The sequence below is a fragment of the Mastigoproctus giganteus genome, chromosome 3, assembly GCF_048544385.1.
Source record: "Mastigoproctus giganteus isolate SK-2022 chromosome 3, ASM4854438v1, whole genome shotgun sequence".
Lineage (NCBI taxonomy): Eukaryota > Metazoa > Arthropoda > Arachnida > Uropygi > Thelyphonidae > Mastigoproctus > Mastigoproctus giganteus.
The window spans coordinates 208,176,583-208,201,768 of NC_143577.1; the positions used below are offsets into that span (position 1 = coordinate 208,176,583).

Sequence of the window (25,186 nt, forward strand, 5' to 3'; positions counted from 1 at the left end):
GGAATTACTTTTAGCAAAACACAATACCAATCTACCAAGCCATAACAAAGACAGACAAACCACACACACCGATCAACCGTAACAAGGAGACTCCACTCATACAGACAGAAGAAACAAAGACAAAAAAAATGGGAGAAGAAGGTACTCCATGGCAGCCACTACAATGACCTCTATCAAGACTGCATAGATAAGGTGGCTTCCAACACATTATTCACGAACGGGAAGCTCTAACTGGAGAGCGAAGGATTCATCCTCACACCAGGAACTAAGGTGTTGATTACCTGTAAATAAATATTAACTGGAAATACACAGCCAAATATCCCGGAGTGACAGATAACACTATAGCATGTCCCCCAAAAACAATCTAACACATCACTGTGGGATGTAGGGTAATCAACCATACGGAGTACACTCGTAGGCACAACCAGGTGGCCAGGATAATTTTCTGATGTTCTCCCAGAGAATATCAGAAACCAGCGCAAAAATATCCGTTGATCAAAGAAAGCGTAACGTAGTACAAGTATGAACCCCAGGCCGTACTAGAAACCTCTACTCACAAACTATACTGAGGCCGTGCCATAATAAAGGACAAGATGATCCCGTACAACAGACCAGACATAACTCACATCGACAAGAAGGCAACTGATACATACCCATAACTGATCGACAAAGCAGTGCCCAACACCAGCAACCTACAAGGAAAAGATCGGGAAGTACACAGACCTAAGACAGAAAGTCAAAAAATATGGCATATTGAACAAGTAATGACTATCCCGGTCATTGTGTTAACCGCCGACATGGTGCCAAAAAGCCTCCATAAGAACTTAGCAGCAATAGGTCTCCCAGAGAACAATTACATGGAACTCCAAAAAGCCACTATTCCGAACACCTGTAGGACAGTAAGAGTAAGACATCGTTCAACAGTAACAACAATAATAATAGTACCCGGACACAATCAGCCACCCCATGCACTTATCACCAGTACCCGTCAGGGAGAAAAAGTTTTAAAATAATAATAATAATCTTCAATAATCCCAAGTTTAGCATACTTGTTCAACCGGGAGGGCCCAAGAACACAGCAGTATCTTTACACGTGAAGAAGGACAACAAGACAACGTTAAAATCGATAGTTTTTATGATTAATAGTTTGGAGTTGATAGAAAGCATAATCCACAGTTCTATAATGCAATTTTTTTCTTAAACAAATTAGTCGGTAGTCTTAGTTGTGTTACCATGATCTACATGAAGAGCAGTGTCACTAATTAGCATTATTCCTTATTTTTGGTGAGTATTATTCAAATTTCAACAATGTATCTATGCTGGAAGTTAACTTATATGAACTCTAAAGAGAAGCTGATGAAACTCTAGCAACGAAATCCCAGATTAAATAATCCACCCACTGCACAAGGTGTAGTAATATTCAGCTTAAATCTTCAAAGATTTAAGGTATTACGCAGATAAAATAATTCCAGCTACATAAAACTTAAAATCTGAAACCACGTGCCCTATTTGTTTGTAGGTAAGGTACAAGCGTACCTACCTTCTAATGAGGCATTAGTGAGTTGAAATATGTATGAATGTATTTCAGGTGCTGAGGTCAGATTTGCAGACAATCGATTAATTTTCTACCGTGTATGATGTTTTAGTTACTAATAAAATAACATTTCTCTAATTAAACATTAGGTTAATTGAAGTTATTCGTATTTTTTAATATTAAACATAATATTGATTTTATAATCTTCAACTTATATAGTCTTATTGTTTTATAGTCTTCAGCTAATCAAATAGTCGGTATTTTTAAGGATTTTCTGCAATATGACAGACATGTCGATTATAATTATTTCCGGCTTCATCAGTGAAGCGAATTACATATCAAATTTCTCGTGCTCAATGCGTAATGAAGAGAGCTCTTCTTTCTACTAGTAGCAGGCTATTTTTGTTTTACTTTTATAAAACTGCCATTTAATTTGCAATTCTTACCTACGAAACCTTTAACATATTGAGATTATATTACACAGTTCAAAATGCACAATATAAGAACTGCGTTGTAAACTGATGTTTGTGGTATTACAAAGAAAGAAACATCATATCACTGTTTTATCTCTTTTGGATTTCTTAAAAAGAGAGAAAAATAAAGTAATATTTTATTATGATAACATTCTGAAATGAATTACAGATTTACTACCACCTCTCTCTCTCTCTCTCTCTCTCTCTCTCTCTCTCTCTCTCTCTCTCTCTCTCTCTCTCTCTCTCTCTCTCTCTCTCTCCTTCCCCAAGAGACGTACGCGTGCACAGGTCTATATTAATCCTGTGCACTTTGTGTATGCTATATCCTTATAAAAGATACTGATTTTTGCAATACATTTTAAGAAATTAGCTTTACCATCTTACATACATGCAATGCGGTGCACACACATTTGAAGGGGTAAGGAAATGTATACAACGAACATGAGTTTATACTGACTGTTAGAAGAAAGAGAGAGAGAGAGACGTTAAGGCATGTCTACACGTCTCTCTTTCTCCTAACGGTCTTCATTATGCTTGGAAATGAATGCTGTTACTATCTGTAAAAATATTTTTGTTTCTTTATCTAATTAATTAGTATAGTTTCAAGGTCACGCAAAAAATAGTCCTTTCGAAAAGTACTATTTAATCATATTTAACAGTCTGAATTCAGTTGAATCGTTCAGAACACGCACCAAGGTAACTTAGACCACCAGGCGTCAGTATATTTTGTCTGGAAAAATGAACATTCTAAGAGTAGTTTCCTATTTATGCTACACGGCCCTACATTAGACAAACTAGGTTTATGATGTGAAAAAGAAGGTTAATTAAAGTTATTCTCTAAAATAACACCAATTTTGCCAAGAATGGAAATGTTCGGATGGAGATCAGAAACTGATAAAAATTTCAAAAAAAATTATCATTAAATTCATATTTAAGCATCTCGCATGGTAGTATCTTATTTCTGGTTTTATAGTTCCTGATGAATTTAGTAAGTATAAAACAAGGAAGAAGATACTTTCATATAAGGGATAAAATAAGCAAAATGAGGATAAAAGAAAGATTAAAAGAGGAAATACTAAGAAAGGGAATGGCGAACTTTACAGGAAAACATCGATTGTCAGAAAAAGACAGTGCACCTGTATTCTAGATTAGAAAGATTGGTTTGTGAATGGTCCTTCGTCGACACCCGGTTCGAGCATAATTGAAATGAAAGGAAAGAAAAACCCAAAAGATGCACGACGTTGGGTTCATATTATATGAACCCAATGAATGAAAATAAATCCAGCGTCAATCTAGAAATATCAAAAGATATTTCTCCGAATTTAATAAGTTCGATAGAGAAAGTAATAAAACCAATATCATTCAAAAAGGTTATTAATTCAGCAATACCCCATACATGCGAGATATTAAAGTAGTATAACCTTTTTTTTTTTTTTTTTTTTTTTGTCTTTGGGAATTTCAACTTTCTCAGCGATGAATAGGAAAACTGTCCATGTTAAAGGAAAATTGTCCATGGTATTAAATGGTTACCTCATTAAATAAGTAAATGTGCTTCCGATTTTATGTATAATGATAAGTCTATCACTGAATTATTATTGGAAAGTATTTATGGATTTTAGAAAGAGAATGGGATGAAATGTGCTACTTTCCGCATCTGTAGAATACTTGCAGCATTAAGAGGCAGGGTATTAATCCTATCAAAATTTGCAACTTTGCTAATTTTTGATAGGATTAAGTCATGGAGTGTTGAAATTATAGCGTTAAGATAGCCTCTTTCTTCAAGGAGTTTATGTAAATTATTTAACAGTTTTTATTGTCAAATTCAAGAGAAACAATCTGTAGCGAACCTTTGTGTTTCAAAATTCAGTTCAACCTGATGGCAACAAAAAGGAATTTTTACTTTTTTTTAAGTTATTAAAAAAACAGAGTACGGATTTTTGTGAACTGATTTTGAAACTACGAAAAACGTTTGCGTTATATTTCACCACATATCGCGAACGCTTTGCCAAGTTTTCGCTAATCAAATGCCTACTAGCTAGCTAATGGTATGAAAATAGTATATAAGCGGATCCTATTATACCACCATTTATTTCAGGTAATATGTCATGTGGTTGCTTATTTCAAATAAATTATATTAGTAATACCTCCCAATAGAAAAATAGCGTTTATTTGAACAAAACTATTCAAATATTTCCTGTTCAATCAAAAACTGACGACAGGTGTCTGTTAAATAGCGTGAGGATCTCTCTCTAATAACAACAACAATACACATATCTCTCTAAATAAATGCTGATTATACGACGTTAATACTTTGATGCAAGCAAAATGCAAATGTATACGTTTCAAGCCTTTTAGGCTTTTAAGAAGACATGTGTCACGTTCACCTTAAAAAATATGATCAAACCGTCCAAAAAAGTTAAACATTCTGAACTCTTCTCAACTGATAGAAGAGAATTGGAAATTCGTTAAACGCTCACTTCACTATACCCATGACGGATACATAAATTTTTCATACATTAGTTCCACTCAGTCTGATATTTTAGAATATATATCATTACGGGCTTCTGGAATTACGTGAGTTCAATCAAGTCAGAGCTACACGTATGATGCCAGGCAGCGAACTCATTTTGCATCTACCAAAAAGACTCTCTGATATTATTTCCGGTCTTTTAGTGCCTATTCAATTCTTCCTTGAATTTTTCCAAATTTTCCTCTTGGTACCCTTGCAGTCAACTTATGTCGACATTCCAGCGCATGCTGCTAGAATGTAAACTACATAACATTAGTCTACCATTCTTCCTTAAGATTTTACAGTTCCCTCTGATTCCTGTCTCACTCACCAATGAGAATATTCTACCTCGTTCATTTTTTTTAAAGTCCTTCTGTAGACTCCAGCTAATTCCCCCATGTGTAATTGTCAAGCTCTGCAGACCACAACTTCTAAGTGGCGCCAACTGAATGCTTAGAGCAGCTCTTCAACAATGTAGTCGACCTTCTTCCTTCTACAGAAGTTTTATATATCTTTCTTTAGATGCGGCCTCCAGACCTGGATATAATATTCCACATGTATTTCGGCTAGCTTTGCTTTCTGGTGACACTCCAACAGCGAATCCCGTCGGAACCTGGAGGAATTCTTAAAGGCTTCTTCAATCGGTGCTGTAGTTAGCTGATCTCAGAAGGCATGAGTAGAGTAGGGCTTCTCACCGTGAGTTAACCGGGTTTTTCGGTTGGTTCACACACTTACCATTCAGAGCGTGAACACGCACTTGTACAGATATAATACACAGACCAATATGGCTGTAGCTGTATATGTATTGTCGTAAATAATAATAACAACAACAATACACATATCATACTCATAACTAGCACTTACTACCAACCACTCCTTTACCCTAGACAGTGCCACTCCTATTTTTGTTAACGAATGCCATTTTATATAGCCAACTATATTTTAACAGATTCCTTAATAACGTCAACTTTTCTGTATCTTTTAAGAAAATGCAAGTCACGCTGGTACTGAAAAAAATATGGCCAGACTCACACTCGTAATTATAGGCTGTCCACAAAAAAATTTGAGACTGATTTATAAGTATGTGTAGCATCACCTGAAACTCATAATCTGCCTGACTTTTATATGTCACAGAGCGAGCCAACATTACGCATTTAATACTCTCTGGAACTAATTACAGTAGCGGTTGATAATTCTCAAAAAACTGATATCTATCCAACATTTCGAAAGCATTTGAATTAATGAATAATTATCTCCTGTTCACAAATCAAATTGCATGTGTGTGTCATAAGTGGCACTTACTGATTCCATAGTTCCTTAAAAAAAAGGTTGTGAAAACCAATTTTCCTGACCATATTATATGCAATAAGTTACTACTCATGGATCACATCTTACTCACTCGTTATTTGTTGTATCTCGATGATGCCACCATACTTTTCAACGAAACAGCTTTTACAATCAAATATCACACTATACTGAACCAGTGACCATCGTATCTTAAATTTAAATACATAAACATCATTTACTGTTTCTTTTACTGAGATGCGTACTTCTGGTATCCAAAACCGTGATTTAAAAAGGAAAATCTGCATATGCAACATCATGATGCTATCTCGGAATTCAATGGTCCTTTCATGCACATGGGTGCATGACAAGTTACAAGTGCGTGAAAGGATTAGGCCTCGTTGCTGTAATACATATTTCACCAGAACTTCCCCTTACGGATCCTTCTGTCATGGATTCCCAAACAGAACCTTGATGAATCAAAGTTCTGTTTGGGGATTTGTCTACCAACAGCACTTCTTGATACGGAAAGTCCCAAAGATAAATTAAAGACGAATCTGTCGGTCGCAGAATGAGAGACTTTGACTCAAGTGTCCAACAAATTATTCAAGCACTTTCATCTGTTGCAACACGACTGGACATCTTAAAGCCTTTCCGAGAAATTAATATTCTGACCACTCTACATCTTGCTTATTTTGGCTTACAGCATAGCCTGTTTGACAATTTGCATATTTGAAAATGATCAAACATCGGAATGATATGTATCATCGTGATGTAATGTCATGAAAATTTTCAGAGGGCTCCATTAACTCTTGTAGAGTGGGAATTTTTTTCTGACACTGAGTGTATATTCTGTCTACACATAATATACACTGAGTGTATATTCTGTGTATACATCTAAATGGTTGTTCAGTAGGATCCGTAAAGAAATCAAATCACCGTTTTAAATAAACAAAACTTTTGTAAATAACTAGTGGAATATGCAAACAACTCGTTATGGCTATAGAACGTACTCCTATGAGACTTTAATGATAACAAAAAAATATTTTTTTCACAAACGACAAAAGAGAAAGGTGTGTTTAATAAGTTTATACTTTAACCTAAGCAGGACGCTTTTTAAAATCTTTATTTTAAATCACATTTTTGCATATATTTAGATTAGGAATTTATGTTAGGATATAGGAGCAGGATCCTCATACTACGTGTATTTGTATTACGGATTCCCTAAATCCTAATTATGAATTAGTTATGAGGGTTTTGCATCTTAGTTAAACTTGTAGTTAAACAGCACTAATTTTAACATATTACAGGAAGGGCGCATTAATCTATATGTACACACTCTTAATTATTCCATGTACTGTACATTCCTTACAGTGTTCGCAGTATTACTGTTTTGTTTAATGTTTATTGTAAAGTAAATATTAGTGTATTAAATATAAAATAACAGATTTATCATAAATATTTTCAGTTTGGCCTGTGTACAGCATACCCAATACAAAGTTTTGCGTGTGTACTACTTAAGGACGCTGGAATGAGCAGATGATTATTGTAAAAGAGTGGCAAAATCTAAAACTCTGGTAAGCATCGTTAGCTGTGCTCAGCAGATTGCTATATCTCCACTACGAGCTGTCTGTCAGATACTCACAGTCTATATGAGTATTTAAGAAGCAAAAAATACTTTTTAAGTATTCTTGCTTATGAGATTTTTTTTTTTTGTTTCATGTACACAGTAGTGCTCTATTGGCAAGCGGCAGAGCAGATTATATTAATGAAATTTCTTAATGAAGAAATATTAGGGGATTAATGTTATTTAATGTTTGCATTAACAACGCGGAAATGTCAACAATTCTCTCTGTTTTGCATCTGCTATTTTGATGGTTTTATCTTCCATCGCAGTGCCAGCCAGCTTCAGTCAACGTACTTGACAGCTTTTGATCATCAACAAAATGGCGGCACTAAACCGTCGTATGACGTTTGTTGCTAGGGGTCAAATGCAACGCACAAGATGCTCGCTCCGTTCGTAGTTACAAAGAGTGCACGCAACAAACTGCATTTCTCCCGCACACATATAACCAAACCGGTAAACAAGTGTACGTTTGAAGCACTGTGCACGTTCTTGTTCGACGTATTAAATTAAAATTGCTTTTAGCGAACTTTTAAGATGTGGGCATTAATAAATAAATATTAAAACAACCTTTGGGAATTCCTCGGTATGTTTTTCCATTGAGCGCTCTTTATGATTTACAGCGTATTTTCAGTCATTAAACTTACAATAAAGTTCACATAATAGTGTGAATGATAAGTACATCAAAAACAGTTGAAACGGTTAAGTTGAAATGATTAAGCACATCAAAAACAGTTAATTGGTGTAAAAAAGCTTGTAAAAAGTTCTACGAATTGTGAATGTACAGTATATGTAGAGCAAAAAACATGATGCATACATCTGCGTCTCAAAATCCCAAATCTCCTCTCTCTCTCATTTTTTCTCTCTTTTTCGGTTCCTCTCTCTCTCTGTATCTCACTTTTTCTTTCTCTCTAATTCTTATTTTCTTGCGATAGTCATTTTACCCACGGTATGGAAAAGGGCTTGTTTGAATCCAATCAAAAAAGAGAAATTTAATGGAAATTTTTTTCCAACTGTGGTCTACTTGGTTGAACTCGTTCAAGGATTTATCAACCAATAAAGCAGTGGTTCCAAATGGAAGCGTTTAGTTTGTGACATCGATGATGATGATGCTTCAGTAGAATGCAACATTTTTAAACAATAATTCACAACATTAAGTTACATCAATCTCAAAGTTATCGTTAGAATAACTTGTTTAAAATAAATGTAATTACTTTTATATTATATAAAACAATTTTATCTGTCAGGTATTTAAAGTACGCCTTGTACATGGATATTTTTAAAAGAACAATAAATTTATGACTAGAGTACTAATTCTTAATATTTACCAGCGCACATTCTCAAATATCTTTCAATAAAAATTTAAAAATTAAACAATTAACTTAAAAATTTATATTTCAATAAATTTGCTTTAAAATTTTAAAAAATATTTTTAACACATTAAAAATGAGTAATACAAAGGTCGAAAATAAGGTTCCTGTTTAACGTTCAGCGGTTAGTATATTTTATCAGTAAATTCTCTTCGCGTGATTTCTGTCATTATTTTGACAGAAAGATTGAACGAAACAAAAACTCTCCCGAGTTTTTGAGAGGGACTGCGACCCTAGAACCACCAAATCAGACAAACCGACCATACGACTTACGCAATTACAGATGTATTAGACTAAAGCCTCACTGCCTTAGATGCTATGGTAAAAAAGTAAAAGAATATATGGTGGGAGAAAAATACTGTAGACCTCTTAACAGGAACAAATTGTACTCTTCTTCTTTGCAAAATATGATATAAGTTTCACAGAGATAAATTTAAGGTTTTTCTACTTGCATAAGTTAAATTTAGCGTGGGTTCATCTGCGTGGTCCCTCCTTGGAAGGGGTACATATCTCGAGGATTAAAGCAGTCCTTAACTTCTTCCTCCTGACACTGATATCCTCCTCTTGAACATGAGAAAATGTTTTACAATACAAGATCACATTCAATTAGCATTATTTTCTGACTCACTGGTTATGAATTATTAATGAATACTTTTTATGTAAACAGGTACATTTTAATATGAAAGTATAAGTTTCTTAAATATTTACTGAAATACAGAAGATCTCACTCCTTTAGGAGCGAGACCTTCAAAAATATATCGTCTTCGTACGCTATATATTCACAAACAAGAGCGACTATAGCGTCAATTAGTCGTGTGACGTATTTGATAATTTGATGAGGCGATTGGCGACCGATTGATTAGCGCTGGAAGATGATAGACTACACCATATCAGATTAATATTAATTTTTATTGCATAAAGTACAAATTTCCTTGAGGAACAGAATGATAGGTCTTAAATTCGCCACATCTAGACAGGCCGCAAAAGATAAGGAAACTCACTGAGTTAGAAAAATGTTGACTAGACGCTTTGTACTTGCCTGTTGCATTGCACCGGTTTCTTACAACTTCTACGTAGGTAGTCTGTAAGAATGGTATCGGAGAAATTCTGTTGTGTATATTGATAAACGATGGTAATCGGTTACGATGCAGTTCCTTGTGCTGCAATATAAAAGGTATGGTAATCGTTTTACAGAGTTCCTTTTGCTGCAATTTGGAGGATATAATACAACTAGTTTATGATACAGTTCTTGTGCTGCCCCATGCTGCATAAAATGCTACCATCCTAATTCAATGATTTGTATTCATTGATTACTGAGTTATATACTGCGTATGGACTGGAACCGACTAATGTGTGATTACTTATATATACCCGTCTGCTATGGATCAGAATATATATGTGTAACATAGCATGGAACGGCCTTGCTGGGTACAGTAATGTACATAAACACGTGGTGGGTTTGCCACAGTTTGGCTTAGGACCGCCCCAACTTAAGAAATAAAAAAAAGTAATAATAAAAAAATTTGCAATCTTTGAATATTCTTGGTGAAGCTTCAACCAAGCTTCACCAAGTTTGGTTCAATGACCATTTAAAGTGTTTTTCTTAAATTTTATCTTTGGCAAAGCGGGTGAAACTAATGTACAACTTTGAATATCAGTGCGTTTTTGGTAGAGCATAAATTTGGCAGGCGTTAATTAGTTACAATGTGTGGCTCGCTTTTAGAAAGTGGGAGGGAAACCTTGGCTTTATGTAGGGATGCGTATGTTATGCAGAAAAGAGACCAAATGAGAATTATGAAAGAGAGGAGGTGGTGTAAAGCTTAACTAAAGTTAATTGAAAAATACTCTTTTACCGCGTGTTGTTTATTGAAATGTAATCGTACGAGATATTTTGGCACCGAACTTCTACTAAAACTGGTCATGAGGGTTAATCCCTTTAGAAACACTCTTTAGGCCTGAGGGCGAGTTTCGGTTTAATTAGACACTTTGCCAAAATATCTTAATTTATCTTAACTTAATTATCTTAATTTAAACATAGTCGTTTCAGGAGCCGTATTCATTATTAAAAAAATTATTTGAAGAGAAGAAGCTCAAAATTTCAATCGCCATATATAAAATTCAAGGGAACAGATATACCGATAGATGTAGCTCATCGTTCTTTCAACATCATTGGCCTACAGAATATATCTGTATATTGTGTAATCTGACCATCCAAGCTAATCTTTTAGGTTCTTCTAATGAATGACAAACATTAAGCTAAAGTTCCAAAATGCTTCCTTTGCAAAATATGCAATCTATTTTTAAACCCAAGATATAACTGATTGTAAGTTCTGAAATTTAGCATAATACAAAATCATGAGAAAAGACTGGCAGAGATTGACAATAAGTTGTAATGTCCATCTAAAAAAAGGAGAGGAGCAAGACAAATTATTCTGAAACTTTACTAAGGTTTCTCCTGCGTTTCTGGTTACAGACGAAAACAGAAATGAAATGAAAGAACGGAAAAACACTAGCTCAGTCCTTTGTCTTGAAACAATTTGTATAGGCATATTTTTGGAATATTAACAAAGAAATACAGCATTCGCCGGTAACATATGTTCGACTCACCAGTTATTGGCCATAAGGGAGAAACACACCAGGTATTGCCCATAAGAGTTAGAGAATAGCGGGATATTTCTCGTCTTGTTTCCCAAAGATAATTTCAAAGTAAGAATGCAGAGCTCTTCTAGACATTGTGGGAGATTCTCTACATGTTTTTGAGCCATCATAAAATCCAGTATTCCAAAGCGAAGAATTAGTTAATCTAAGAGGGACAGATGACCAAACACCTGAGACATTTCCACCAAGTAAAAGCATTTCTGAATATATTCGGTGGTTAATTTGTTATTTGAAAAGTCTATACCATCAACTCATGTTTGGCTGTGCATAGTCTACAGGGATTTTTGTTCTTGTTGTTTTAAAGGAGGGATGAGCAACTCACCCACGATGGAACGTGGCAACCTGCCGAAAAAACATTGGTACTAAGCTTTACGCAATAAAAATTTAACCTTTCATGATTCATGTGGAATCAGACCGACTCATCCCTTTACGGTGTAGTTTTTCTGTAATTGTTCTGAATTTCGAATTTAAATAGGAACTCAGTTACTTTCATATATTATGAAATTAATAATAAAACATTTGAATAATTAAATCTTTAGAAATACAACGTCCAGCGAAAAACTAAAAAAGAACTATCCAGCAGTACAAAAAGAAGACTTTTAAAAGACTTTTTTTTTGGTTAGAATGGAAAACAGTTATTATAAAATAGTTGGCATTAAAAACTATTTCGCTCTTTGACGGCTCAAGAAAGGTTGCGTGATTTAGCTATTATAAATAAATTAAGCAAATTCACGTTCGTACTCGGTGATACGGTAATAGCCAGCGACAAGAGGAGTTCAGAGCTGTATTGCTACTGGTTTTCTTTTAGCTGATGTCCCAGCGCCCAAGTGAATAATGGATCGTGCAATTTTGAAAGAGGATTTCAGATGGATCTCGAAATCGACGTAACTGAAAATCAAAACTTACATGAAGTTATTACACATTTAGCTACAGAAAATATTTTTATATGTCATACTGGTTTTGCTTTGTCTTTTTTCTCTCTGTTTAGTACTATCAGTTTATATTTATTTTACTGTTTTGCGTTCTTTTAGAAATTCATTTGATTTATTAACTGTAATCTGCAACAATTGTATCTGATAATTTTCTTTTATTGTTAATTTATTTTTTTTTTCTGAATAAAAATATTTTTCAACTCTATTTTTTTTTTCATTTATATTATAAAATTCTAAATAAGAGCAGCATTAAATAAGAAGTCAAAATACTAAGAAGAGCTCTGAGTGGGAACATATCCTCCCATGTAATCTTCCCCAGCAGTATCTCTAAAGAGTTCCTAATAGGGCCAGCAGAAATCTATAAAATAAAATTTGTATCCAGACCACAGAGGAACAAAGGTTATTTACCCACCTCTGCTCTCTGAAGTGCAGCTTAAATGTTTGGTATTCGTCTCGAACAATGTGAACTTCACTTCCTTTTTGGCTTGAATCTCATTCACACCAACTGCGATCATATTCTGAACTTTCTTTATGATGAACGTAAACTGAGGATTTATCGGTGTTGACTTGAAATCCGATGAAACCCAGATATTCTGAAAGGCACTTAATGGTTTAATGTTCTTGAATAACACTGTTCCACATTCTCGGTATCCGGATTCGACCAAGGGTTTAATACTGGATTTGTGGAAAGAATTGGTTTCGGGCTCAGAGAGAACTAGAAACCGCCAGCCACGAAAACAAAATAATAATTATTTGTCTTTGGGGAAAAACTGGTCATCTGTGGAGTTTATTGGTGGAAATCGCAATAATACAAGAAGTACGGTATAACATCACTACTACAATAAGCATAAAATAATGCTAGACTTGTCAGCAGTAAGATGAAGATATTTATGTGATCGATGGGTCCTAGGGAGCATAAAATGCATCCACCATATTGTAGAAAGAGTCACGCGGTGTTAAAAGGCAGCTGATGTTAACACTAGCAAAAGCGAAATATATATCTAGTTATATACCCGTCTCGACGTTTGCCTCTAAAGCTTCTAAAATTCTGCTTGTGGTAGAAAATGATAATTTTTGAGAGTCTACAAATTTCACAGTAAATTTGTGGCGGATCCCTTGGAACTACCAGAAAAGACAGAATTGGTAGAATAATTTGAGTTTGCAACGGACTGTATGAAATGCCCTCGTGGATAACACAGTGGTTTTAATCACTATACTTTCACACCATGTAGGAAAGACTGTCTGGACTCTAATCCCGCCAAATGACTTTAAGGCGTTGGTGTAGTCGTTTCAGTTTACTATTTTTGTTTTCTTTTGTCATGAAGTCCGTTAAATTGACTGCTTCAGGATCTACACTCTGGTTATGACGTTACCAGTTAAAGTGGAAACAGTTTAAAACGTCAACAAATAATTGTCCTTCAGTTATCGTAAGGATATTTCAAAACTTCGACTGAAAGTGGAAGACTTATGGAGCCCAAAAGTTTCTTTTCGTAAATATAGGAATTTATATTAATTAGTTTTTTTAAAGCAGGATATAACTTTTTTTCGATCATAGAACATTGGAAATGACAAGAACAGATTTTATTAAGGTAATTATTTCCTCTGTGTTACAAATGATCTGGCCAAAATTGTGTTCTGTAACAGTCAATTCTATAATACACTGGCGAAAACTGTAGAGAAACATTGAGAACAACGTCAGTGCGAAGAGCAGAGCGACACTTTTCTAAGCTGATTTCTTGATGACATGCCGTGACGTGTCATGGCAGTCATATTGCAATCTATGAATCGCTGATTCTTTCCTAAAGTGTTTCTTCAAGGATAAGGTGCACCGCCGCAACAGATCTGAAATGGGGACCTCCTGAAAAACAACATAAACTCAGTGCATTCAGATAATTTAAATACACACACACTGTGTGACCTTCGATAAATAATGAGTCAGCTCAATGTCGTATGATGAGGAATCAAAATAGAAACCATCTGAGAGAATAACGCTTTGAAGTCTACATTTATATCAAGCTGATTTCTTACAAATGACTAGTTACACGGTCTCGTGATAAAAACGGGAATCTTCATACTTGGACACCGAATATAGCAAAATATATAAAAATAAATACGATAAAGTGAATGTTTACCACTGATCATGTCTTTCATAGCATACACGTCATTCTATTTTTACATCTACAATGTGAATTACTTTAATATAATCGTTCTGTACAGAAAAGTTACATTTTAAGTTCATAACAATATTCACAGCACGAGGGAAAGGTACAATAAATGATAAAATGCGAAGGGAGACAGAGAAAAACAAGAAAATATGCAAAACAATCTTTCTTTTGCAACAAAAAATTTCATTAGGAAACGCCCGTTAAAAATACTGTTATGTTAAATTACGTTGCTATTTTTAAGGAGTATTTAATTTTAAAATACTAGAATTAGATATTTCAATAAACACAGAGTTCAATTATGTAATTTATTGAGGATTGGAATTTTCCGTAAGCTTGAAAATATCTATTCACTTAAAACTATATTTTACTCTCTTCCATATCTAATTAAAGTAAAACCCACAAACTACTGTAAATCGACTAACGTAAATTACTATTAGTAGCGGAAAATGACAAAAGGAAGCAAGCTTATACAGCATAAACCAAAAAGTACCCGTCTCATCTGTCCAACCCCTCTAATATTTTGTCTAGTTCTTCTTTAAATTTATTCAAAATACTCAATTCCACCACACCACATGGAAGTCTATGCCGACAATCAACCACTCTCTGAGTGAAAGCAAATTTTGGCACATCTGCCCTGCAACGGTATTTTTTAAATTTATGTCCACCAGCGTTTTAGAGAAACATTGAGAACAACGTCAGTGCGAAGAGCAGAATATTTATTTTCATGCATTAAACACTTCACTCCTCGCAGGTGCATAGTTTCTAGGCGCTGAAATTTTCAGAACTGAAGCTTTCCCCGGCAAGAGTACCCTTTTGTCCCCATTCTTACCAATCTCGTTGCTATTCTCTGTACCCATTACAAGAGATCAACATCCTTCCTAAATAAGGCTTCCAGATCTATATGCAGTACTCAAAATATGCCCCAACCATTGCCTTATAATTATGATTATAATAATCACCTCCTTGTTCCTGCTGGCAAAGTTCCTGTATATCACTGACAGAACCCCATGAGCTGTCACAACAACCTGTCAGCACTGCTCGGAGAACTTCATATCGGGCTGCACATTTACCCTCAGGTCTTTTTCTTTTTCCATGCCTTCAGTGTGATACCACCCACATATTATTGCATTCTAGGTTTAATGCTGTATGCAGCACCTTGCATTTATCAATGTTAAACCTCAATTGCCACGTCTCGCACCAATTAATTGCAATGTTGTTTATGGTTAGCGTTTAAAATTAATTTAAGATTTACATATCATTAATCAAAAGTAATTCCCAGGTCACGTATCTTTTATTTTTATTGCTTTAGTATAGAGTCGCTTGTTCTTAGAATTATGAAGGAAAACTGAGTACTGGAACCATCTACAACGAATGATAACGATCAAGTTTTCCCGAAATAAATACACTGCAAAACTTTGTTCAAACTGTGTTTCCCCAGAATGACATAATAAATCTTATATCTAAAAGACTCCAAGAATTCAGGCTTATGCAAGCAGGCACAATGAAGATTCCCAATAACGAAAGCGTAAAATAGTAGCAATGTAATTATTTCATTATTTAAAATCAACTGTTTACACATAACCAGAGATTAAAAGTAAAAGTGTTAAATTTTGTTAAAACATTGTGCTGAAGTAGATCAATACAACGTTTGAAAAGTTCTACCACGTCCTTTTTTCAAGTTAACTATTAATATCAATTCAATATATGTATGTATAAGTGTGTTCTTGGTAAAAATTATTGTTGGCGTCATTGTGATAATTCCTTGCACTAGTGCAAAGTTCGATTACTTCAGTCTGGAGCGAAAGAAAAGGAAAAAGAACTATACGGATGTCAATGAGTGTTATACTGTGCTGAATGTAACTATTAATCGAATTTCTAAAATACAGAAAATTTTAAAACGATCATCGAAATGTTCAAAAACAGTGCTAAGCATAACACAAGATTAACATTAAAGTTACTGTAAGAGAGGACTCAACTAACTAGTCTGGATAACACCTTCTACAGTCCACACAGTTTCTTTTTAACACCGACTTACTTCCCTTTCACTTACAGAAGATTTTATCTGACGTTCATCCCAAAACGTGTGCTTCAGTTAGCCTAACACCATCTATATTATCGATTACTCCGGTCTTATTTCTAACTTTATCTCTGAATATTGGTTGTGAAATGTTTCTTATTTTTCTCACCTTATCCAATAGTGCTCATAATATTGAAACTCGTACACAGAGTGCAACATTCTTAATAAGAAACTTTCCGCTCTCGAAACAACTCTTAAGAGAAACATAAGGTGATGCCATTAGGTATGCATTTTATTTGTATGCGTGTATTTGTGATGCGTGCAGGTGTATTGCTGGGAGCCAGTGGATGAAATGTTGACATAACATCTCCAGTACCTCCCACCTCCTGTCAGTAATTCTCCATCGACCAATCACAGTTTAGATAACATTTGATATCTTAAAATATTAGCATCTTTTCAGGAAAAGGTAGGGGAAGAGTAACAAGAGGGGATATTCATCATTAGCATTTCTTACCGAATCAAAGCATGTTTAAAATCATTCTTAACGAACTCATAAGAACTAACGTCTAATGATATTAATGATTTAGAACACGGATGAAAAATAACATGCACAGATTCAAAACCACTGAAAATGATGCTAGGGAAAAAAAAATAATAGAACACAGAAAGGAACAGAAATTGAAAACAGAAGTGAAGAGATGAGAGAACAATAAAATTTATATATTAAATTTAAATATTAATAATTAAAGTATAATTTAAAAGATACTAAGTTGCAGAACACAATAAATGTGAAATTAGGAAATTTAACTTCCATTGTGTGTGTGTGCGTGTGCGCGCACAATCGTTATATCGGAATAGGGTTTTCTTTTATACCTGTTTGCTTCTATGAAAATATGCTTCAATATTTTCTGTTACCTCACATTCTTAAAAGTACTAAAAATAAAGAGAGGAAATGACTATATCGCTCTGGGTACTTTAATAAATTACTTCAGTTTTGAAAGGTCTAATTTGTAATATAATAGATGAACATTATGGTTACAATATATGTTTCGGAAAGAACCATAAAGACACATTAATGTTAGAAAGTAAGCAATACATGAAATTTTATTAACATAAAGATTCAAAATAAATACCAATAAGTAAAATAAATACATTCGCATAAACGTTCTTCTTGCAAAACAAATAACTACGCAAAAGCCTTTTTAACTCGAACCCACTTTATTTTGCCCTTGGAGTTCAAGCTGTGAACTTTGACGCATAAGCATTTTTGAAAACGTCAAAGCGACGTTATGTAAAAAAGACAACATCTTAGGGAGATCATGTATGTCTTGGTGAGCTTATAATGTGTTTAGCCCACCTGATGCGTCATTTTTTCATAGGACAGTTGATATACTGCTATTTAAAGGAGCCACAAAAGGTACACATACATTTGGAATGGAACAGCATTGGTCCTTCCAATGGTAAAGACGGTTACGATTTCAAGGACCCTCTCAAGGTAGACAGTTCATGTCAAACTAGTCGTAGTCTGAATCTCTTCAACTTTAAAAATGAATCAAGTTTCGACCTTTTAAACTGGTTCTCAATGTACTTTCTGGAGAAAAAGAGGTCTCAGTAACCAGTGGCAAAATGGGGAAAAAAACTGATATGACATGAATAAATTCACCATTAATGAAGATCTCACGAAGACTTTCTTCGTGGATCCTGAAACCTTATGTTCGTCCGTCTGTAGTTACTGTTAAATTTTTAAAATCAATTTCGTTGTGGTACATAAACTTGTGAGATTTCGTAATTAAGAATATAATTGTGAATGGTTCTGAATAATGTATATGCAGAGGCATAGCTACCACAGTGCAAGAATTGCAAAGCGCAAGGGTCCCACGGAATCGAGGGACTCATTTTGGATAACGGCGCTTAGTATTCAAATATTATTTGATAAATTAAAAATAATGGATACAAAAGCAATTCTACAGGGTAAAGCGCAATCACATTAAATGATCTAGCTATACAAGCTATCGAACACAAAAATTTCGCTAAAATGGACCTTAAAGAAACCAATTTATAAGAGTTTACCTCGTTATAACATTATTAAATTGCTTATTTTGACATACAAATTTTATAACGGTTTTTATAGATTAGATTTGTTGAATATTACTTGAATATACCTTTTGTAAATACTTTTATGAGTAAGGCACAGAGATGGGAGCTTTCTGTAGGCTTTCCATAGGGGCCCAAAAATTGTAACTAAGCCAATGTGCACACTTAAAGCTTATAACTTCTGAGTTATGTGCAAAGGAAAAAAAGGAGTACAGACATGTTTAATATGAACGAGTCTTTTGTTAAGCCTAAATTCTTCACAAGAACAATTTAGGCCTAACAAAATTTTAGATTTGCTTCGTTTATTTTTTTCTCTTTTCATTTCTTAACTTCTAGAAGTAGAAACTTTTATTATACGCAATAATAGAACCCAGGAAATACATTGATTATATCTACACAGCAGTAACATAAATGTGACGTCATTCAGGTGATCGCGACCACAATCTGTGACGTCAATGGTTAACGCTTACTGCCTCCTCCATTAGTCCCCAGCTGAAGGTTATAGACTAGCGACATGTCGTTTATCTTTTTGCGTGGGTGGCAGTGGCACTTAGTGATTTAGCTGATTTCGTGTGAAAATTAGAATTTTACCTTTTATAATTTTCAAATTTATAGCCATGCCTGAATCTTTATATTCCAAAATGAAACACAAAAATAGCTTAGTATGAGCCTATCACTAATTAATTTCGGAATAATTAAGGCCTTCTTTAAAATAATGACATTTTAAATATATATTCACATCTGCTATATTGCGATATACATATTATATGCAAGTGTATATGGAGTTCTAAGATATGAAAGCTTTTCTCATTTTCATTGCAGATTGGAATAATGCATGATCTGATGACTACAATAAGGGATTATTAGGGATTAGTGAAACAGGCACACATTACTACGATTATTAATGATGGGAATTTTTTTAAATTTACAAATTTCCATTTTGTTGTTGTTAGGTTATGCTGCAGACAATTGACCAATCGTTTTTCTCATTGAAAAACATCTCGCTGAAGAAACCATTGAAGTTCATACAAATAAGTTTAGACGACATGATCAATACAGTACTATGATTATGATAGTTTCTACCTGATTTTTCATTTAGTCACTTTCAAACCTAAAGTTTATTTGAAATTTATCTTAGTTTTATTAGTATTTTGGTTTAATTCATTTCATTGGTTTAGTTAATTCAGGTATCTATAATTTCATATATTCCGAGAACAAAATGGAAAAGCCAAATAAATGCTTCCAATTAATTTTAACGACATTGATTTTAGAAAGGTTAATTATTAAAGTATAAAATTATCCAGGAGAAAACACTAAGCTCAAGCCCGAATCTTGTTTACTTCCTGTCATTTCATGGAGAAAGAGAAACACTGCACAAGAAATATGACTCCGATAGAAAAGACTCCGTTTAAAATCCACGTAAATAACATATGGATCTATATCCACGTTAGAAGAATCCACTCACCTTATTTTCTGAGGGTTTACCTTTTTCTACCATGTTTTCTCTTGTATTTTCCTAATTCATTGTTCATTTATTTCAAACATCGTAAAGTTTATTTGAAAAGTATGCGTAACTAGAGTGATAAGTATTGTTTTACTAAATCATTAAATCCATAACTAGTCAGTTCTAAAAACATTTTTTTTTCAGTAAATCAGAATACATTATATCAACAAACATGAAAACTAATATCAGCCTAAATTAATAACTAATATTTCGTAAAATAAACATTTCAAAACATTCAACATTTTAAAATAACCTATAATATGGAAACGTTATCTGAAGATAATCACATAAATCAAAAATGGCTGAACTAATCAACAGCTGTACTTCAAAAGAACAAATTGTTTTTAATAGCGTAACAAGAATATCAAAAGGTGTGCATTTTTTCAATGATTGGGTCTTTGATTCAATGTGTATTGATTCGTGTGTATTCTATTTATTCTTCTTTCTATGAAATGAAATTAATAATCATCATTATATGACTATTTAGTACAATAAACCACAAGATTAATGCATTCACGACTTCAACATAAAGCATCAATGAAATTAATAAACTAAATACCGATCAAAATTATTCAATACTGTTATTTAAGTAGCTAGTCTGTCTTCTCATTTTTGAAATGCTTGGTGAAGAGCCACTGAGTAAACCAGGTGAGTGCAATAGCCTTTGTTGTTAATGTTAACTGTTTTAATGCACAAAGCATCAAAGGCTATAAATACACTCTGTCCAGTAGCAAACAGACACTAGTTTAAATTTAGACACTAAAATTAAATTTTTGTGAGACTAGTTCGCCAGGCTAAAAACAATTACCTTTAGATACCTATAACATTTCTTTAATAAATAATAATGAAAGTCTTTTTTTTTCATATAACAAGGCATATAAAAGATAAAAAAAAATCGCAAAGTGTATTGTTGATAAACATCAAATGCCACCTTTAAATTCACATCAATTCTATAAAAGGGAAAACAAAGTATTTAGGAGTTTGTAACTAAATTCTGTAACTAAAAACAAAGCATTTAGGAGTCTGTAACTAATTTGCATAATTCTCCTGAATGTCGCAATAAATTATTTCAAGTATATACTCTTTATGTACACTGTCTGCCGCTTTATTAGGACCATGCGACAATCTATGCAAAAATATCTAAATCGAAAATGTCATGGAGAAACAGAAACCTGATAATATCACAAGAAATATGACTCCGATACAAAAGAATCCGCGTAAAATCTGCATAATGGTGTGTGAAGTGTGTAAGTAAGTGAAATAAAGCTGTGTTACTCAACTTTTTCTAAAGCAGTTCATCAACAACGGGCAACAGACAAGATCACAAGGACTTCGAAAGAGGGATGATTGTTGGTGCACGTTTAGAAAGTTTTACAGCAAGGGACAGCTGAATTTGTTGAGTGCTCAAAAAGTTGTGTAATTTGACTCATCAAAAATGGGGAAACATTCATGAACAGACGCAATTGCGGCAGAAAATTTAAAGTGAAGGAGCGGTGCTCGACATCTGGACTGGATTATCAAAAATAACTGTCGCCAAACGACTGAAGAATTAGCCTCCACAAATCATCAGTACTCGCACCATGCAAAGAACCCCATAAAGAATGCTGTACGGGAGCAAGAAGCCAATCTCGGACACCAACCGGTACTTTTTTTCCAGTTGGTTACACAAATTATAGACGCAGGACTGGAGTGTCATGTGGCCCAATGAGTCCTGATTTATGCTTTTCGGCATTAATGAAAGAGTCCACATATGGAGGAAACCGCACTAGGCACTGGAACATTCTGCTGGCAAATTTATCTCATAAATAAATATGGAACACGTTTTTGTAGCATATTTTGGTCTCTTGATCGCAGTGGGGGCACCGTGAACGCCAAGAGTGGATTATATCTGGACATCACTCCTGATCAGGTACAACCGGAAATTGTGCACGTTTAGTTCTATGGAAGGAATACTTTCAAAATGACAATGCAACCATCCACAGCACCAAATGTGTAAAAGAGATTACTTCAAGCAATACTATAAGAATTGCAAGGATATTTCAAAGTAGTTGAAATAAAATCAAAATTCGTACGCGTTATCCGAGTTTCATTTTGTTCTCAGTGAAGATCGAGCGCCGAGTCTTCAACGCTAAGGCTTGGGCTTATCTTCAACTTGGCTGTTCATTTTAGACAAAATACATTATTCACAGTTCAGCACATGTTCTTTAATAGAGACTACCCGCCAGCTGAGGAGAAGCCAGCAAGCTTCGAAACAGCTCTCCTTGAGTCGGATTTTTAAATGTATAAGAGATCCACCTTTCAGGTGATGCTAAACAATTTAAAAATATATTAGCAACTTAGAAAGAACTGTGAATTACGACATTTATCTCTAAGTTGAACCTTGCGCAAGCCTTGATTTTATACTTTTCAAGCATCAGCTCTGGCCAAACAAATTCTCGGATCTCAATCCCATTGGGCATCTGTGGGATCAACTGGAAATGCACGCTTGTCAGCGTAACCTCCTATCAAAGTCATTCCAAGAACTGAGAACCCTTTTGTTACATGAATGATCCAATATTCCTCGTATCACTTTTCAACACCATGATGATTTCATGCCACTTCGTGTCGGAGCAGTGATTCAGGCCAATGATGGTCCAACAAGCTGTTAGCTCATGGTCTTAATAAAGTTGCCAGGCAATGTATATGCCTGTTGAAAGTACCTGGAAATCCTTATATTTCATATTGAGTATTATCAGAATGTATTCTGAATGAGAGAATTACATAAATTAACAAAGGGTGAAAGTCGATGCTAAATATTCTAAATCTTTACACCAGCATCATTAACTATTACTACAACAGCCAAACAAGAAAATGGCCCACTGAACGGAAAGGTAAAACTTTGTTAGCCAAACCGTACAATGGTGGAGTCTGCAATTTCAAGCTGGTCGCAAAGGATTGTTATGGTGATTATTCTTTTCCAGATACTTCTGACAGGAAATGCATATAAAAAATGAACACTGAAACAGCATACTCGTATACAGTATAAAATATTAATTATTATTATATTCCTTTATTAATCACTCATACATGTTACAACCAACCTTTCATGTCGCCTTGGAGTAAATGGATAAAAGCATGCTCATCGCATGCATATTCTTATACACATGCGATGGAATGCAATGATGAGATAAATACAATGAAAAACAGCAAAATTACAGAAAATATACAATTAACTTCAACTTTAAGTTATATAATAATATTTTAGGCTCGAAATTCTGGAAAATAACAAGATGCTAAAATAGAAAATTCAAATGAAATTTAATTTCTAAGCTTTACTAATTGATAACCGGAAATAATGGTGGGTTTTTTTCCCCAGAGACCGAACTCCCTTCTTCCAGAACTTCAATTTACACAAAGAATTTGATCACTTAATTAAGACAAATAAGAAACATGTTTAATATCTTCGCAATATTCGAATAACAATACCACAAAATTCGATAAACTAACTTAAACATCAGTGAAATGTCTTCATAGAAATATAAAAGTCAAAAATCAGAATAACTACAAATTTTCTTGAAAACATGATTAACACCAACTCAATCAACAAACATATGATAAATGTGTAGTTTGGGCATCAAACCTCATATTCACACAGCTTTCTTACTATACAATTTCAAACGAGTATAAGAGGTGAATGTTTCATTGATTTCATTACAGTAAAATACTTTGGAAAAGGGTTAATAGCGGTATAATTCAAATTCATTTCAATAAAAAGCAAATGTGTTGATTAACATTCGTTCTTTATTACTTATTTCTTACCTGGAAGTCTCGGTTTCTCCAATTTGACTCATACTCCAATCTGTTCCACGTGGACTTTTTTTCGCATGCTCTGGATCACAGAAAAGGGGCAGAGCAACACACGAGAGGGCTGAAGGATATACGGCCTGAAATATTACAAACAAAGATAACATTAAATTGTACGCTTGAGAAAATAACACTGTTAATGAATCTTTAATAAATAATACTTAAGAAGAGAGAGAGAGAGAGAGAGAGAGAGAGAGAGAGAGAGAGAGAGAGAGAGAGAGAGAGAGAGAGAGAGAGAGAGAGAGAGAGAAAGAGATGAGACTCCTTTCGCCGATTAGTACTTATAGAGAAGACAGTAATATCAGAATTTGGCATAAAGTTCTCATTCCTTTGGCATAAAGTTTTAACATAAATTATATGTCTAGAGCAAATAACGTAGTTTATGTCAAAAAGTTTCATATAAATATGCATTTAGAGTTATTAGATGCTATTTCAAGACTTTGTTATTAAGAGTGACCATTGTCAAAGTTACCAATTTCGTAATCACGAATACTGATAAAAACTTTCGGTTAAAATTGTTTCATCGGTGAGTATCAACAGCAGAGTTCACGACACTTTTACAATATTTTGTATAAACCTAATGGATACTGATCTGATTTACTATTGCATGCTTACAAAAACTATGAAAGCCGATTTAGAAACTATTTTTCATTTCGTTAATGCAAACACCAACCGAATTATCTTAATCAGCAAGTCTAGACGAGATTTAGTTTTCAAGGGTCCATCCCACATGACTTCTAAATACAGTACCGTTCTTGCATTATCTTGTAAATTTTGATTCTATGCAGCGTTCCCAGAGTATACTTATCATATTACGGTTACCCAAAAACAACCTCATCCATATACACGTACTATGTCTAAATTGCGCGTTCTCTGGTCGATTTTGCCTATTTTACTGCACAAAAACCCCTTTATTCTCGCCTGAGATCGACTAACCAAGCCATGGTGTGAAAAAGACCCATAAAAGATCCTTGTGTCACTGGCATAATTCGAACCCGGGCCCTTACCACCGGGTGTGGGGGGGAGACTGATTATAATCACAATGCTACCAGCGACGACCATCTCAGAGCATAAACAAAAATTTTATTTAATTATTATTTCAATTAGTATTATTATTAAAATCGCAGAACAATGCACGTACGAGAATCTGCCTTCAAAAATAATAACAAATAAATAAAA

At 34.2% G+C, this 25,186-nt stretch overlaps 1 protein-coding gene across 1 annotated transcript in view; it reads right to left on the reverse strand.

Moving 5' to 3' along the window:
• LOC150088637 (sprouty-related, EVH1 domain-containing protein 2-like) overlaps positions 1-25,186 on the reverse strand; it is a 408,094-nt gene that overhangs the window by 315,363 nt on the left and 67,545 nt on the right. The window contains exon 2 of the mRNA XM_090370832.1: positions 23,963-24,087. Within this exon, the coding sequence (XP_090226958.1) occupies positions 23,963-23,994 (32 nt within the window). The 5' untranslated portion in view covers positions 23,995-24,087. The remainder of the gene's footprint in view (positions 1-23,962; positions 24,088-25,186) is intronic.